General features: G+C 42.9%; 1 protein-coding gene across 1 annotated transcript; it reads left to right on the forward strand.

The window, feature by feature from the left end:
• Nucleotides 1–352: 352 nt before the first annotated feature.
• dvl2 (dishevelled segment polarity protein 2) lies at nt 353–17,567 on the forward strand. The gene is made up of 15 exons (XM_018696491.2): nt 353–916; nt 5,983–6,052; nt 8,361–8,515; nt 10,919–11,028; nt 11,289–11,418; nt 12,054–12,144; nt 12,316–12,385; nt 12,477–12,616; nt 12,816–12,892; nt 12,968–13,035; nt 13,145–13,279; nt 13,711–13,842; nt 14,904–15,080; nt 15,521–15,745; nt 15,857–17,567. Exons 1-15 carry the CDS (start codon nt 756–758, stop codon nt 16,417–16,419), a joined length of 2,304 nt encoding a protein of 767 aa, XP_018552007.1. The 5' UTR covers nt 353–755; the 3' UTR covers nt 16,420–17,567.
• The last annotated feature ends 398 nt before the right edge of the window (nt 17,568–17,965 follow it).

Consider the following 17,965-nt stretch of genomic DNA (forward strand, 5'->3'; position numbering starts at 1 on the left):
ACTCTGATGATTTAGCCTACAAATTCACTATTTATTTTCAAGCTACCGCCCAATCAATCAGTATATAACATGAGGAATAAATAATCATACAAAATAAAAAATAAAAACGATAAAAACTGTTTCAAAATGGTGTAAAAAGAAGCGTCAGACCACAGCACAGAAACCTGTGCGGTGTATTAATGTAAATTAGTTGTGGAGGTTCTGTTGGTTATTCGTGTATCACAAACGTACAAAGACTTTTTCATTTATTTTTCCTCAGTAATAATAAATTGTTGGGGGCTCGAGGCAGGGGTGCATGGCTGAGAGAGTACGTAAAAGAAAGGGGGGCTGCGTGGTTACGTCACACGCCGCGTTGGCTCGCATAAAGTGGAGAAAAGTTTTTAGACCCCCTCCCCTGTATGTTTTTGTTGGGGGAAAAAAGTTGTTGCTAGTTAGGTCGTGTGAATGTAGCGTGTCCGTCGTTTTTTTTTTAATTTTTTCGCCCCTCGGTAACAGAGGGGGAATGCGAGTTTTTAGTTTAGTAAAGTCGGAGAGAGAGCTTTCGAGCAGGGTTTTTAACGCTTTACGTCCTCTGGCTCGGACTGAAAATCTCAGTGGCCATCATCGTTTCACCTCTGCCGTCTCGTTAGCCACCTAGCTAGCTCCACCGCTAGCTAACTACTCAACAAAGTTAACGCTACCTCGCCTCTTTTAGTGTGTGTTTCTTGTGGTAACTTTTTTGGGGGGTGAAGAGAGAAGAAAACCCAACCGCAGAGATGGCGGAAACCAAAATAATTTATCATATCGACGAAGAGGAGACGCCGTACTTGGTGAAGATACCCATTGCTGCCGAAAATATCACTTTGCTGGATTTTAAACAGGTCTTGAACAAGCCAAACTACAAATTCTTCTTCAAGTCTATGGACCAGGACTTCGGGTGAGCTGCAGTGATTTTTTTTCTCTTTAGGAGAGAGGAGCTGTGTGGTTTGCATGCAAAACGAGAGGTGATAAAAGCTGTTCAGTTAACACCTCATATTTTAGTGAACACCTCATGTTAGGTAAATGTGACCAAAGCTGGAAAACAATAGTTTAATGTGCCATTATTTCCCGAGTGGACTAGCATTGACTTAGCCTAAGTTTACACAAACAATGCTTGGTTAATTTGAAAAAAGGAGCAATCTTTAATGAAATGCATGCATGTTTGCGTGTCAAAAAGTCATGCAATCCTATCTTGTGACCGGCTGTCGTATATTTGTCACAGAGAATAACTTATGGTAGAGACAGGATGAACTTGAATGAAGCCAAGCCAGTCAGGACTCCATTCAGCCGACACATCCCTAATCAGAAACTGCAGAGTTATAATCACTGCTGATGAATATCCAAGTGGTTCTATAAATACTAAGGGTATGTAGGCTGGGGCATTTCTCAGAAAACATCATCATCACAATAGGAGGCATTCCCTGTCCCTGCTGCTTTTCTTTACCCTAATCCTCATCCCTCCCTCCCTCCTTCAGTCCATCATCTTGTGAAATCCTCGCCTTTTCTTTCTTTCGGGACTGAAGCCAGGGTTTTGTCTCCCCTCTTTAACACTTTGGCCTGCCAGCCATCCTTTCATTCCCTGGCTTCCTCCTCCGTCCTCTCCCCTCTCTCCCCCAGCCCCACTCCTCCACAAGGAGCTGTCTTCTTCCCTCTATCAATTAATCTTTTTTTTTTTTTTGTCTGTGTGGCTGCTGTGCATTTTCCTGCAGAGGAATGCATGTTTGTGGTTTATTCACCCAGTGAGACCCTTAGGGCTTCTGTTAAATGCATTGTAGTCTTGGATGAGTATTAATGCTGGGCTATTTGCCTCTTTTCCTCTTTGGATGGCACCAGTGCAGCCTGTGCCAAGGGGGGCTGCAATATCAACTCCAGCACCAAGATGAAATGGATGAGATGCCTTTTCATTAGGCCTTGGCCGAGCTGCCAGGCTAAAGCTGCCCCGCATGCAGATAATTTGAATATTAATAGCAGTGACATCAATAACTGACTTGTAGATATTTTTGTTTGAGAAAATCTGTGGTAAGCGCCTTTTTAAAAATGCTTAACGTCTGGCTTCAGGTTACTGAAATGATTAATTCAAATGTCTTGATATAATCATTTTCATCATTTAAGTTATTTATCAAGTAAAAATGCAGTTTTCCAAACAAGATGAACTGCATTATTATAAATGATGCTTGGTCAGAGTAGTAAGTGATTTTACGGCTTCACTTTTGGCTCTGGGAACTTGTGTTTGGCTCCTGCTACATTTCTGGCAGATCAGAGTCAGTTATTCACCATTTCATCACAAAAATAGACAACAGATAGTGAAGAAATCCTTTGTAGCTCTTAAGAGGACATTTCTGAAGCCTGTGCTGAAAGCTCACAAAGCTCCTGTGTAAATGAATAAAACTGAGCGTGTGTCTTCTGTGATTGCAAAACACCCAACTCATCATATTAGTATTGTATCATTTATTGCCTTGATAAATTGTTTGGTCCAGAAAATATCAGACAGTTGTGGAACATGTTCCAGCCCATGGTGATGCTTTCAAATCACTTGTTTTGTTCAGTGAAAACTTAAAGATATTCAGTTTACAATGATAGAGAAGCAGCGAAGAGAAGAATAATCCTCACACTGAGAAGCTGGAACCATGGATTGGGTTTTCTTTTTTTGACTTAAACCATTTTTAATTTACAAAATAGTTGCAGAGCATTTTCTGTTGTTGAAATATGTGATTAATCGACAAGTCATTTTAGCGCCATTATCCTGTTAGTGGACACCTCACAATACAATCCAGCAGCACCATAAAATAACCATAAAGTCGAATCAGCACCTCTATAAAAGAGTTTCAACACAAACTGAACGTTATAACCTTCATGGAGGGAGGATTTACTGCATTACTGTTGTATTAGACTGCAGTAGGTTTAGCTAGGTGTACCCAGTAAACTGACAACTGAGTGTAGTCCACCTAATAACACTGTGAAGCTATTATCTGCAATCATTATAGGCACTCTAATGGTCTCAGTAAGTTTCATTTGACTAGTCTTACCACAATCAGCAATGTAATATTCAAGTTAGCGGCCAAATGAGGAGCCTGTCCCTGTGTAACCGGACAGGACGTAATTACATTTAGACCTCGGTGTGCTTGTAAGTGAGCACACAATGTTAGTGTTTTTCCAAAAGCCAAAATGTCCTCATCTCAAAAAGAGCCACCCACACCAAAGGAAAGTCTTTCAAAGAGAGCATGGCAGAAAAACTCAGTTCTTAAAGTTTAAAATTGTGCAGCCTGGCATCACACGCTCTCATTTGAATATCTCCAACTGAGTTCAGATGAAAAATTTCAAACGTAGCTTTGAGTCAGCTGTCCAATCAAAGCAGGGACGTGTTGCTTTTTTTTCCCCCTCTCTCTCCGACCCAGGAGAGGAGTGTGTAATAGCGTGTGTTTTCATTTGCCCTGGTACGAGGCCAGCTGTCGACCAGAGCTGTGTGTGTGGCAGTGGGGGGGGGGGGGGGTCCGTGGAGCGGGGAGAGCAGGCCAAGACCAGGGCCCGGTGCTGGGAACCTGGGGCAGGACAGGCACCATTTGCTGGGTTTCTGGGGTTGTCCACAGGGAGAGGGAAGAGGAGAGGGTTATTGGATATTCTGGTGCATTCGTGTGCTGGTGGGGGGGGGGTCAGGGAGCTGTTTCAGTAAGATTAATTGTTAGAAAAGAGATGCTGTGTTAGCAGTGAGGAATTTAATGGTAGTAAGGGACTGGGGGGAAAAGGGAAGTGGGGGAGGTTTTAGTAAATCCAGCAGGACACAACATATTTCAGGGCTATTTGTGCATTATTAGAGGTATTTCAGAGTGTGTGTGAAATGACTTGACTGCGGTCATTTGTTTGTTTGGAGGCCCGAGGAATGAAGACAATTACACTCTCAGGAGAAGAATGTGGCATCTGTTCATCCGCCGTCTGGATGCAGCTTCTCGCAGCGTGTGAGGAGGAGAAGTTAAATAAATCCGGCCGAGGAAATGCTTGTTTGTTATCTAACATTGGGTGGCACAAGTTCTCAGAAGCTTAAGGCTTCCTGTGACAAGCTCCCCCACCGGCGCCCGCAACAATCTGGCCGTACGCTAACACTCGCCCACAAAACCAGCTCTCAACAGCTGCTTACGAAAACCCAGTGGAGCCTGACCAAGTCTCACACACATAAGAGGAGGCACGTTGGCAGATGAATCTGGAAAATGAAAAACTTTTGAAGGGGTTAGCAGCAGCCGAGTGTCCTCTCTGTGGCACTCGTGCCCAACCCCCTGTCCCAGTAAACTACTGTAATGATGTAGTGGCCGAATGTTTGCCTTTCTGACAAACATGGAGGAAGAGTTTAAGGAGCTTTGGCCATGTGGAGACTGGGCTCCGGCAGTGGCTGTTTCCAAGAGGTTACTATTACGTGTGTTGGATTTACATGCATATTCAACCACCAGGTTGTGTTGTGTTGTGTGTGTGTGTGTTAAGCTCGTTGATGTCCCAGAAGAAAGTCCATAGTGCATCTCACTTAGCCAATTAGTTGCATTCATTCTTTTCTTTGATATTCACTGTGCTGAGTCATGGCGCCAGGCTCGAGCGGTATTTTGGTAAATACTATTAGATCCAAGTATAATCAGCAATGTAATTGCACTTTCATTACTAGTGAGGTTTGTTTTGACGACACAGAGTGAAGCTCAGTGACTGAATGGTTGCTTCTATTGCTGAGTTAAACCATTTATAACAGTGCAAAAATGACATTAAGATAAGATGAACTGTTTTGATCCCACACAAGGAAAATCAAAGTCATGAGGGATAAAATACCTTTAAGCCAAAAAGGCAAATTCCCTCAACTTAACACAAAAAACATGAACATGTACAAGTGCTCAAAAGCCAGCAGTTGGGTGGGCGACACCATGATCTAACTAAGAGACAAAATAAATGTGTCCAACAATGTGTATTATCACCTGGTTTTGGGTTATTGTGAGCAAAGCTGCAAATCAATGAGCAGCACTGACTTTTGCATGAGTTTTGCATCAAGTGTGATGAAACACAGATATTTAATTTACAGAATTTACCAAAAACAGACACATGATTTTATCTACAAACATTCTCTGTTTACTATGTTATGATATATATTGATATTGAGTTGTAAAGAGACATATAGTGATGAGGATTTTGTCCTTATTGTCCACCTGTAGCTTGCAGGGTGGATTCATTTACACACATTCTTTCCTAAATGTCCAAAAGGTTCAGATCAGTTAGGTTACGTGTTCATAAAATCAAAAAAAAAAAAAAAAGAAGTAACAACCCACGCGTTTTGGCACAGACAGCTTCAGACACACCCTGATGAAGGCTGTTTGTGCCTCTACGGGGGGGGTTGCATGAGTCCATTTTATGAATTTCATCATGACATATCCATCTGAACAAAGACATCTAAACTTTTTAGCCAGAGGAGTGCCTTCGATTTTTCCTTTTTGTGTTCCCCACCCAAGAGCACCATCACCGTACTTTGTCTGAACTTCTGAGCTCTTTGAACCTCCATTTTTTCCTAGGTCACATATTACCCGACAGCCATCACATTACCATCACTTTCTGGTGAAATCTATTTCAAATTTGACAGGAGTTTTCAGCTGTTGTATTAAATGTGATATAAGCCTCTGTAGTCAGTTGTTTTAGCCGCAGACTGATCTATAAAACACCTGGTGCCGCATGTAAAAGGAACATGGGAAATAAGCCTGGTATTTGATTTAGTTCAGCTATGTTGTTGTCATAGCCTCATAATTTTCATGTAATGTGTCAGTAATGTAAACCATTTAATTCCCTTCCCTTTTTCTTTATGACAAGGCCAAAGCCTTGGTATAGTTTTCCTCCCTCATTCCTCCACGCTGCTGTACCATCCAGACACCACATACCAGGCTATAATGTTATGAGGGCAGAAAAATTTATACCTCCTCAGCCTCACTGTGTCTCTCTGCTTTTCAGGGTGGTGAAAGAAGAGATTTCCGATGACGGCGCCAAGTTACCGTGCTTCAACGGCAGAGTGGTGTCATGGGTAAGAAATAATAAACCTGCTACGTATTTCTAATCAAAATGGAAATGGGAGGTATAAAGATCTCACTGGTAACCATTGTTACCAAATTTCCCACTGAGGTTTGTCTTAAACTGTCAAGACTCGGCTTTTATCTCAAAAGTCAGCCAACATTATCAGCCAGAGGCTGTTTTCACAAACCACTTTTCCTTTTCCTGTGCATTCCTCCAGACCTCCCTCAGACTCATGATCTTGTCTAACAAGCAGCAATAAAATGGAGCAATTAAAGTTCAGATTTCACTCATTACATTTGCATAACTGTATATCATATTCATTTTGTAGTGTAGACTTATGTTTGGGAGAGTGTTTGGCATAAAATATCTTTGGAGTAATCTTTTAAAAGAGTGAGAGCCAGGTTAAACAGGAGGAAAGATCCATGAGAAAAATATTCTTTGAGCTTCAGCCACAGTCTGAGTCACTGTAGCTGATAGCGTGCACTGTAAGTTTACCAAGACTGTAATTTATTTTCATTACATCTATTGTCATGTCTTTTTCTTAGTTGTGGATGATTCAATTACAACAAAGAATTTTCACAACATGATTATCTTTTCGTGGTATCTTTTTATCATTTTATCCTCGTGACATTTAAAGATAATTTACAAAAGAAGAGGGAAACAAGCCCAGAGGACTGATTTCTTAGTCCTGTAATCATAATATCATTATATATTTATTGCTCTTAGATTTATCCCTTGCCAGATGATAATGTGTTTGTTGTTTGCAGTGAATCTGATCCATTCTGCCATTTTCTCATGTTCATCCATGTTTTAAGCCTTGCAGATTAATTTTTATACCAGTTTGTGGTTAATGCAACTCTGCAGGTAACCAGCTGTGATGTATCTTAAATTACAATTCAGTCAGTGGCCACTTTATTAGGTACACCAATTTTACCTTCTGTCTTTTCATATCTGCATTATATTCAGATGTTTTTCTGCCGTCCTCTTGTACGTTCAATAAGGCTGACCAAAGTTAGAAACACTGTCCAGTATCACACAGCTACACACAGTTTACACATTTCTGACAATGTTAACAGAAATTAGATATTACAAATATTGGATGAGTGGAGTTTATAGCGGAGCTGTTGAATTGAAAAAGTGACCACTGACAGTTTTTGTACTTGGTTTAAGAATCAGAACAGACAAAAATTGGCGTATTACAGTAAGTGAAGATGTGACATGTGGAGTTAAATGGACTTTTCCAGTTTGCAGAACAAATCAAGAGGAAGGCAAATGTTTCTCTCATTGCGTTAATCGATACTCAAGCTTGCGAGCGTCGAGCAGCGCAGCGTGTTACCGGTTACAGTGCAGCGAGTTGCCAGGTACAGTTTTCATACTTTCCACTTCTCCAGCTGACGGCCCAGTTGTTGCACCCCACCCAGCAGGTTACATTTGAATACAGACAAAAACATGGGGACTTGGCCCAGATAAGCAGGTTTGAGGCCGAAAAGCATCTGTTAAGTGCATAAGAACGAGGGAAGGCATTAAAAGAGAGGGGAACAAAGCTTGGAGACCAGAGGGACTGATATGTGATCTGCAGGCCAAGACGGATGGAGGGATCCCAGAAGACGAGTGTTAGTTAGTCACATAGCCATTAGTGGGGAGAGAAAAGCAGGGAGGGACTCTGTAAAGAGGGCGAACGTCAGTCTTTTTGGTTGAATTGTTTTGACGGGGAACACTAGCTTGTTCATCTGAGGACCCTGAATGCACCAAAAGCTTTGGACTTGTATATATGCAGACATCTCCAAGTGCTCTGCAGTGATTTCTTTTTCTATTTTATCCCATATTAATTTGTTCTGCTGGTCTTCACTACATTTTATTCCCTTTGCGTGTATGTTTTAATGGTTAATGTAACTGGATGCTGTGTGACATTCATCCTAATTGTTGATGTGCGTTCCCTTGTATGTGTGTGTGGGCGTTTGTGGGCACTTTTGTTGTATAATGAAGCGAGACAGGTTAAGTGTAGGATAGCGTTTCAGTATGCCCTTGAGACGTCCATCTGAAAAGAGTGCAGTGTTTGTGTGTCAAAGTAATTGACATCTTACCCGTTTTCCCTCCCTGTACCCTCTGCCTCCTTCCTACTTCTCCTTTTCATTCCTCTCGTTTTCTCACCCTCTCTCTTCTCTCTGCCCTCTCTCAATTTGCACCTCTCGTTTTGTGCCAATTTCTCTTCACTCCACATATTTCCTTTTTTTCCATCCTGTCTCTCTCTACCTTTACACTGGAAACTTTCTTCTTTTTTTCTTTGTGTCTGAATCTTTTTTTCCTTTCTTTTTCAGCTGGTATCTTCAGACACTCCAGCAGCAGATCCTCCAGTGGCAGTGGTTCCTCCTGTGGAAACGACAACCCAGCCCTCACCCCCTCCTCCGCCCCTGCCACCCCCACCTGCAGAGAGGACAGGGGGCATCGGGGACTCCAGACCACCCTCCTTCCAGTAAGCAAAGCACACACTCATTTGAAACACTTACTCTACTGTATATTTACAGTAGAGGCACATCACATGGCCAAAAACCTGCATATTTCGCCAGTGCTTATCATACACATGTGCCATAGCTGTAATGTAGATACTGTATATTTTCCTGAATATCTCATACACTCCCAGTATCAGGTTACAACAAGAATAGCGAGAACACTACAGCTCATTTGAACCTGATCTTAGCTGGGGCCGCCCTTGTTAATAGCACGACCAGCTCTGGGACCAGCTCTTTCAATAGTGTTGTCACCTTTTTAAGTTAATGTGGAGAACTTGGTAGCAAACACTTGCCTCTTTACACATCCGGCAGGCACAGAGCTACTTTCATTTGGAGTCTGTTTCTGTCCATATGATAAATGTAAGTCTAATATTCACTTCTTTTAGTTCTGTTTTGGTTTCCACCAAATCCTGAAGGAAATCTCTCGCTCTTTAGCTGCTAAATGATCCTTGCCTTTGTCTGTCTGCGGTTATGTGTCAGGTGTTTTATCAGAGCTTTTGCACCAAAATGCAAAATGATGCTGATGAGAGACTGAACCAAAACAGCAGAGTTGCAGGTTGTAAAACCAAAACAATGGGCTGAAAGAGGCTGAAACACTCCACAGAGCTGAGGGGAACTGCAGAGGCGGTTGTTAATTCTCTGTGGGCTTGTCACCAAGAGCAACTCCTTTTACTTTAAACAGTCATTTGATCTGAAAAGTGGTGATTATGGCAGCAGTAAAGAGTGTGAAAATAGAAAACAAAAGTATCCTCTACTACTGTCTGTAACACCCATTTTATCCCACTAAAAAATGAGGATACAGTAATTTGAACAGGGTCTGTAGAGTCCAAAACAAACTAAGTATCTGTAGTTTTAATAACTTCTTACCATAGCTCTTAGCTCCTTGAGAAGTATGTTGTCTGGAGCTCCTCACGTTTGGTTTAGGGGTCAGATGGAGTTCACACCATCAGTTCACTCTCTCACGACGCCTGCAGCATGCTCATTCATTTCTCATGTTTGGACCTCGTCCTGTTGGTCCTCTTTGGCCGGTGGCCTGATGGTTTTTGAATCCAATTTCAAATTAAACAATTTCTTTTTTAGCTTCCACTAAATGTGCGGTTTGCAGGCGGTGGAGAATTAACCACCGTTAGTTATTTCTTTCCATGCTGTATTTGGAGCCGGATCAAGGCCGCTGCTCATACTAGAAAATTATATGTAATTCTTCAAATTGCGGGGTCACTGTGACAGCCTGATGAAGACGTTTTTTTTTTTTTCTTCAGCTAGCTGTCGCCACGCACCAACACTTTCTTTGTCTACCTGTGTCTGTTTCTGTTTGTGTGTTGCTGAAGCCTGTGGCCCCTTGTCGCCTTATTGGGGCATGTGCTTGTTGCTATGTGCACATTGGCCTTTTACCAGCTGTGGATGTGACAGGGTGGTCACCTGGTCTCTGACACGAGACAGCGGCAAAAGTGACTCTGTTGTTTGTTTGTGTTTAAAAAAACTTCAGCTGATATGTTGTTATTGGATTTCTAAACTCTCAAATATCAATATCAGTATGGACTTCTCTACACAGTGAATTGCTTAGGAGAAACACTGCTCAAGATGTCAGTGATGAGTCTGCTCTGTTGCAGACTGTAAACAGTTTCTATAACCTGTCTTTGCTCTGCTCAGCAACAAACAAATTAACCAGTAATTCTGCAGTGCTTCAGCCTGAAATGTTTCATTAATGCTTTTAGTTCATTTGGTTTACTTCATTTGACAGCATGACATTATAAATCATACACAGTTGCATAAATGTTAAGGATGATAAGTGGAAGCTATAGATTTACACTGATGGAAACTCCAAGTCTAGGTGACATCACACCACCGCTAAACCAACCAACCATCAATAAAATCACACAGTCAAACGTGAATTTGATCTTCGATAGTCATCATATAGAGCCGTGCTTACACTTGACAGGCAAATAGCTGCTCTGTCATCTGATCTTTTAAGCACAGCCGCAGGAGATCAAAGTTTCAGTGTCAGACCATGTTTGGATACAGTGAAAAATGATCTCCTAAGAATTGCATTGTAGTGACAAGTGTAACTGGGTCACACTGTCTGTAACAATAAAGCTGAAGTTATATAAGAAGTGTACTATATGACTGACTATTCTGAGTGCTTTAAAAGTCCAGTAGAAGTTTACTCACGTGTAAAGGTTTGGTGCTACTTACTGTGTTGTAGGACATTAATGCTAAATCATTTGACTGCTTGTTGTTATTGTGAATACCATATTTGGAAAAACAGCCACGCTTATCACTTCAGCAAAGTTGTTCCATGAAAACACTTAAATGCTGAATTCCAGCCGTGTTTAATTCCAGCTGTGCTTCTGCCTCTTCTCTTCCAGTCCCAATGCCACAGGCAGCGTGGAGACTCTGGACGATCAGACTGAAACCGAGTCTGTAGTTTCTTTTAGGAGAGAGAGACCTCGTCACAGAGAGAGCATGGAGCAACATGGTGAGAAACACAGAGATCGCAGCGCTGATGTTGGGGAAAAAAACGCTCCTTTAGGATGTTGTGCCATCGAGATCTGGCACGCTCCCAGCATCCAAACAGTCAACAGATCGTGATATAATCAGGGAATGTTGAGATGTGAGGAATGTTTGTGAGCTATGGGGAAAAAAAACAAAACAAAAAACACACTGACTTGAGCAAACATGACAATTTACCGTGGGTATTTTCCCCTCTTGTCTTCCTCTTCTTCTGCGGTGTCCCAGGGCCTCGTATGAACGGCCAGAGTCGTCTGGAGCGCCACCTGGCGGGATATGAGAGCTCCAGCACAGTGATGAGCAGCGAGCTGGAAACGACCAGTTTCTGTGACTCAGAGGACGACGACACCATGAGCAGGTGAGAGATTAATGAAAGAGAAGAAGGTTAACTGAGGAATCCAGCCTCCTGAAATTATATGTATGCCATGGAATGGCAAGATGTTTGTGTATCAAAACAGGAAATAAAAACTAGAAAGCTTAAGATCAGTTAATGTTTTTACCACTTAACTTTTTGCTTTGCTTTAAACATTTTCTCCTTCTTTTTAGTTTAAAAACAATTGTTACATTCATCATTTTTATGTTTTGGCTGCAGTTGCCACCATATCTTTCTAGAGAAGTTTAATGTTTTGTACTTGACCAGCTGTCATAATAAGGGTTAATACCAGTACCAATAAAATGACTCCATCAGAGTGTTTCTTCATGCGTCTCCAAGCTGAAATACTCTGGCTGCGTTTTTGTATTTTTGTATGTTTTTCTTATTGTTTTATTGTGTTGCAGGATTGTTTTTATTTTCTCGGAGTGGAGGTTTGGATATGGATTAGACATTTGATTTTATAACCAAGACTGGAAAATAAAAATTTCGCTCAAGACTCCATAATTAACTTCCCCATTATCTTGGCGGGTGCCAGACACAAAAGGGGCGGGAACAGAAACAAGCCTGTAAAAAAAGTTTACGTCTGACCTTTCACCTCTGGGTGACCCTTGAACTTGCAGGTTCAGCAGCGCAACAGAGCAGAGCACAGCCTCCAGGCTTCTCAAACGGCACCGTCGACGCAGGAAACAGCGCCCCCCACGCCTGGAGAGGGTATGTGCAGACCCCTCTGATGATTCCTTCATGTCTTATCTCTTTGCTTTACATTTCCTCATGGTTTTTGCTAACTCCAGTTTATCTCTGTGTGTGATTGCTCTGATAAAATCTGTGTCTGTGAATTTTTAAGCAAATCTCATCGTGCATTCTTGTGTTTTTCCACTCCAGGCCTCCTCCTTCAGCAGCGTGACAGACTCCACAATGTCCTTGAACATCATCACCGTCACTCTCAACATGGGTCTGTAAACTCCTGATGTGTTCGAGTCTTTGAACCTGAGTGTCTCTGGAAGGCATAGCATTAACGCTATTCTGATTTCTCAACAATACAGAGAAGTACAACTTCCTGGGCATCAGCATTGTCGGTCAGAGCAATGAAAGAGGCGATGGAGGCATCTACATCGGCTCCATCATGAAGGGAGGAGCTGTGGCTGCGGACGGACGCATAGAACCTGGCGACATGCTGCTGCAGGTGAGCAGGGATAATGACATAATCCTAAATCAGAAAGAGTGTGTTTATTTTCCTTTCAAATGACTCTGTAGATGAATGTTTTGAGACATCGTGAGGCTCATTTCAGGATCTTTCCCAGCTTAGGGACAACTCAACTTGTAGTTAAACCCTACTGGTGTGCTGAGATGTGTTTCGATAACATGCTCTGATTCTCACCAAGGTGAACGACATCAACTTTGAGAACATGAGTAATGACGACGCAGTGCGGGTGCTGAGAGAGATCGTACACAAGCCAGGGTGAGTGCTCTCTCACAGTTTTAGGAGAAACGTTTTTATGAGCAGGTTTTTGATTGATGGTGATTTCTTTGCCAGGCCCATCATCCTCACAGTGGCTAAGTGCTGGGACCCTTCTCCTCAGGGCTACTTCACTCTGCCTCGCAGTGAGTACCACACTCCCTCACCCCCATGACAAACCAGCTGTTTCTCTGTCGTTAATGTCGGGGGTCAGTAAGAGTTTCCTAATCTTCCCCCCCCCCCACCCCCGTGCAGATGAACCGATCCGGCCCATCGACCCAGCAGCGTGGGTAAGCCACTCAGTGGCCATGACCGGGGCTTACCCTCCCTACCCAGGCAGCTCCTCCCTCAGCACCATCACCTCCTCCTCCTCTGTCACCGAGACCGAACGTGAGAGCCTCTTTCCATATTCACTTTCTGCACGCTGTAACTCACCTCTCCTCTTTATCCTCTGCTCCACTTTTAAACCTCGCCTAGTTTCTTTGTCAGTCTGTCGATATTCCAGACCTGAGTGATGGCCATTACTGTAAAGTATCTTTTTCCTGTAACAGTTTCCGTCTGCCTTTCTCTTGTAATGACATAGGAATCATCTTTCACATCTGTCTTTCTGCCTCTGCTGCTGTTATATGATGTGATAAATGATGTCTACTGCTTTCCTCCCTTTGATCTCCTTTTCAAAGTCCCACTCCTTGCCTTGTTGTTTTGACCCAGTTTCTGATTTCATCTCTCACTCATTCTTTCATTTATCCTTGCACGTCTACACTTCTTCCTCTTCAGGTTTCCTAAATCTCTCTCCCCTCTCTGTCTCTCTGTCTCTTCAGGTTTCGACGACTTCAACCTATCACTACACTCTGACATGGCGTCAGTCGCCAAGGCCATGGCCTCACCTGAGTCTGGTCTGGAGGTCAGGGACCGCATGTGGCTCAAAATCACCATCCCCAACGCTTTCCTCGGTAAGACAAAAAACGAGTGGAAACAAGGGCAGAAAAAAGGAGTTTCATGAACTCTCTGTGCCTCGCAGGATTTTACAGGGCAGCCATTATGTTCACAGAATTAAAACCGTGTGACTTGTGGATGGAAAAAAAACCCTTAAAGTACTGTGAGTGTGTGTGCCTGTTTGGACTGAAAACATCTGTTAAATTGGAATCACCTGCAGCAGAATCACAAGGAGTAATTACATAAACTACATGTTTGCCCATTTTGTTCTTTTTGAAAATAAAAGTTTTGGGTTGTGTGCAATTACTGTTTTTACTAGAATTTTTTTTTCTGACATTTCTTTCTTATTGTAGTAAAAATGCAGCAGCTTACTGTTGATCAGGCAGGCAGATTCCATTCAGCTGAAGCTCTTAGTTAATTCAGTTTTGTCAGATGGAGCCTGTAGTTTGTTGTGTCTTTAAAATGCTAAATTGTTTATCGCTGAATTCTCCTTGAAGATGTCAGTTACAGACTCTGACACTTAATTATCATGTGTCATGACATGTGTCATGACACAAATTTCCACTGAGAGCACAGAAATACCACTGTATTTATTTCATAAAAACAGTTTTTTGAAGTTTTTTTTTCTTGCGTGACCATAAATTTCAACACCAAAATCTGATTTGCGCTGCTGCTTCGCTGCTTCAAATTAAGTCCTGCGTACCACAAACATTTAACTCTGTTTGGAACAACTTTTGCATGTGTTTCCCTCGGATGTTGACCTCTGCATTGCATTTAAATTATTCCGATATCTTGCAGTGCGATTGACACCTTAATGCAGCTTATATGTTTTTAAACTGTATTATTTCTACACATGTAATATACATACAACCACAGTCTTTCCTCTCCGATAATGTGTAACATAGTAACTGGCATCCTGCGTTTCATCGCCATATATCATCACCATTCTAATTTTATTTTATTATAGTATGCATGTATGAATGCTAATACATTTTTTTACTTTATTTTATTATATATACTGGGCATCCACAGTGCAAAAATGTCTTTAAGCTTATCTTCTCTCTGCGTCCACCATCAGGCTCGGACGTCGTCGAGTGGCTGTTCCACCACATCGAGGGTTTCCAGGACCGCCGCGAAGCCAGGAAGTACGCCAGCAACCTGCTGAAGGCCGGCTTCATCCGGCACACCGTTAACAAGATCACCTTCTCTGAACAGTGCTACTACGTGTTTGGGGACCTGAGCGACTGCGAGAACTGTGAGTTGCTGGAAAAAACACTTAGACATCAAAGACTCGAATCAGATCTGCTGAACGTCATACTTAATCACATTTTGTACACATGCCTTCTGTGGACACGCTGGTGGTTGCAGGGCGGCATTTCAGTTATGGAAGTATTTCTTTAATGTCCTGCCATCTCTAAATGTAGAATCTCTGTAAAAAAAAAACAAAACAAACAAACCTGACAACAACCAGTAAGAAAAAACAACAACAAACTGCCCACAAGCTGCAGCCGCTATTCCAGGTTTAGTTGCCATGGCATGTCTGGTTTCTAATGCATGCAAAAAATAAATATATTCATGCTAAGGGGTAACATGATACAAAAACAAAGATACTGTGATGTTTTCAGGAGCATTGTGTAACTGCAGAAGTGCTATAATCTGTTTGGATTTATCCATTGTTCATCCTCCCCCTCTCAGACATGGCCAATCTGTCCCTGAATGACAACGATGGCTCCAGCGGTGCCTCAGACCAGGACACCTTGGCCCCCCTGCCGCTCCCCGGGGCCTCACCGTGGCCCATGATGCACACCTTCCCCTATCAGCCCTACCCCACACATCCCTACTCCAGCCAGCCGCCTCCGTACCACGAGCTCACCAGCTACAGCTACGCCCCCGGCAGCACAGGCAGCCAGCACAGTGAAGGTGAGAGGGGTGTGTAAATCTGAAGGGACTGACTGGGTTTACTGACTTTTTGCTGTTCAGCAGGCAAACAGCAGGTAAAGAGTCTAAAAAGCATTTTCTGTCTGACTCCAGGGAGCCGGAGCAGCGGGTCGACGAGAAGCGAGGGTGAGCGACGTCGCAGCAGTAAAGGTCCCGGCAGCACTGTGGGCGGAGGGGAGAAATCCCCCTCCGGCGGGGGCGGAGAAGGTGGCGGGGCTGACTCACGCTCCGGCAGCGGTAGCGAATCGGAGTACTCCACCCGCAGCAGCCTGCGGCGCGGCCACGGTTCCGCTGCCCCCAGCGAGCACAGCCACGCCTCCTCCCAGCGCTCGCACCACCACCGCATGCCCCAGCCGCCCCACATGTCCCCCTACCCGCCGGGCATCCTGCCTTACAACCCCATGATGGTAATGATGGTGCCCCAGCACCCGCACCCGGCCATGGCGGCCGCTCATGCCCTCCCTCACACGCAGCAGCTGCCCACACCTTCCATGCATCCAGCTTTACCTCCGCCCCCTTCCTCCACTCCGGGGGGACCTCCCGGTGCACCACCCACCCGTGACCTTGGCTCGGTACCCCCAGAGCTGACTGCATCGCGCCAGTCGTTCCACCTGGCCATGGGCAACCCCAGCGAGTTCTTTGTGGATGTCATGTAGTTTTTCAGTGTTGAGTGACCATTCATGTGAAGTTAGTGTACGGTTCCCACTTGTTTTGACGAGGATCTGGTGGTAGCTTGTTGAGCTCACAAGTGCCTATTGGATTGAGGGCACTTGTTACAAATTTGGTGAGAACAGGGTTTAATATTGACAAAGAAAATAAGACAAAATGAAAAGATATGTGGGATATGGTCTGATTAGATGTGTCTACAAAGTCTAGTTTCTCTCATTCAGAATCATTATATAACTCATTTCTTTCAAATCTAAATCAACAAAGATCAGCTCTGCTTTCTTATTTCTGCTTAGAGTGAATTTGTTTTTCTCAAAGAGCAAACTCTCACTCTGGTTACGCAGTTCTCAAAACAGAAATATAATCTCTTAAGAGGGAAAGCACCTTCCCAAATCAGCCATGTATCTCAGAGCTGCCCATCCAGGAAACGCACAGACCACAGTTTAACACTAGAGGGCGCCAGGTACACTGAGTACTTGAAAAGGATACAATCCTATACATACATCTGGATCATGCCAGAGTCGCTGGCGGCACAGGGGGCATATCAAGTGCCTTACTCTTTTACATTTTTAGAGACGTTTTTTTTCACACTCCAAGTACATAAAAAAAAACTCCTCTTGTTCCAGCATTGTTTGACAATGAACTTTTTCTGTATATATCTACTACTCCTATGTAAATGCAATAACACAGAACAGCAAGCTCTAATGTGAAAAGAAAATAGGTCCAAATATGTCAGGTGAACTTGTGTTTAGTAATCACTGTCTAGGCCTAGTCGTCAAATAAAACTCTTTTTGTGAGGAGTACCATGGTTTGTGGTATGGGACTGTAGAGGCTTAATGGTACTAGTTGGTGAAAATAAGATACTGAAAGCGGTACTTTCTGATTACATGCAGTGTATATCTTAAGTTACTGTGATCCAAACGCCCCAGCTCCCCATGCTTATTTTTATGTTACTGACTCGCATTATTCACCTATTTCATTTTTTGTATGAGTGACTATATAAATCATGTGTAACCCAACTATTAAGGTGCTAAATGAAGAGTCAACATTTCAAAAAGAATGACATTGACTGTGTCACATTGTTTGGTTTCATATTGCCACCTTTTGTTTGTGTATTTGAGAATAAATTTGATACTTACATACTGGTCAGACTTTGTTATTTTAGGATGGGATTCAAAAAGAAGTCAGTTTGTGAACATGAGCTTTGTCTGGTGTGTTCTGATGTCCTGCACACACTGTATTCTGGCCTCAGTATGCTGCAGATATCTGAATTTGGGTCAAAATAATATTGTGTTGAGTTTAAATTTTGTCTTATGATCCAAAATGCTACTTCTTTAGCTGAGTTAAACAAACACTGAATGATTCTACCTGCTGGACTATGATACATGACTCACTGCCTTCAGTTTCATTAAGTGCACCAGCAGTGAAAAGTATCTAAATGCAAATATTTCACTTTTATTCTAGTTGTCCTACACCTCTGCATTAAGATGAATTTGTCCAGTACATTATCTTGCTCTACCTGATCCCTATTATACC

The sequence above is a fragment of the Lates calcarifer genome, linkage group LG14 (genome assembly GCF_001640805.2).
Source record: "Lates calcarifer isolate ASB-BC8 linkage group LG14, TLL_Latcal_v3, whole genome shotgun sequence".
NCBI classification, from domain to species: Eukaryota; Metazoa; Chordata; class Actinopteri; family Centropomidae; genus Lates; species Lates calcarifer.

What these genes read in the sequence shown, in the direction of transcription:
- dvl2 (XM_018696491.2), top strand. Translation starts at nt 756, where the DNA reads ATGGCGGAAACCAAAATAATTTATCATATCGACGAAGAGGAGACGCCG. An exon ending in ACGGCAGAGTGGTGTCATGG is followed by an intron (nt 6,053 to 8,360) that starts GTAAGAAATAAT and finishes TTTCTTTTTCAG; the next exon opens with CTGGTATCTTCAGACACTCC. An exon ending in CATCCCCAACGCTTTCCTCG is followed by an intron (nt 13,843 to 14,903) that starts GTAAGACAAAAA and finishes GTCCACCATCAG; the next exon opens with GCTCGGACGTCGTCGAGTGG.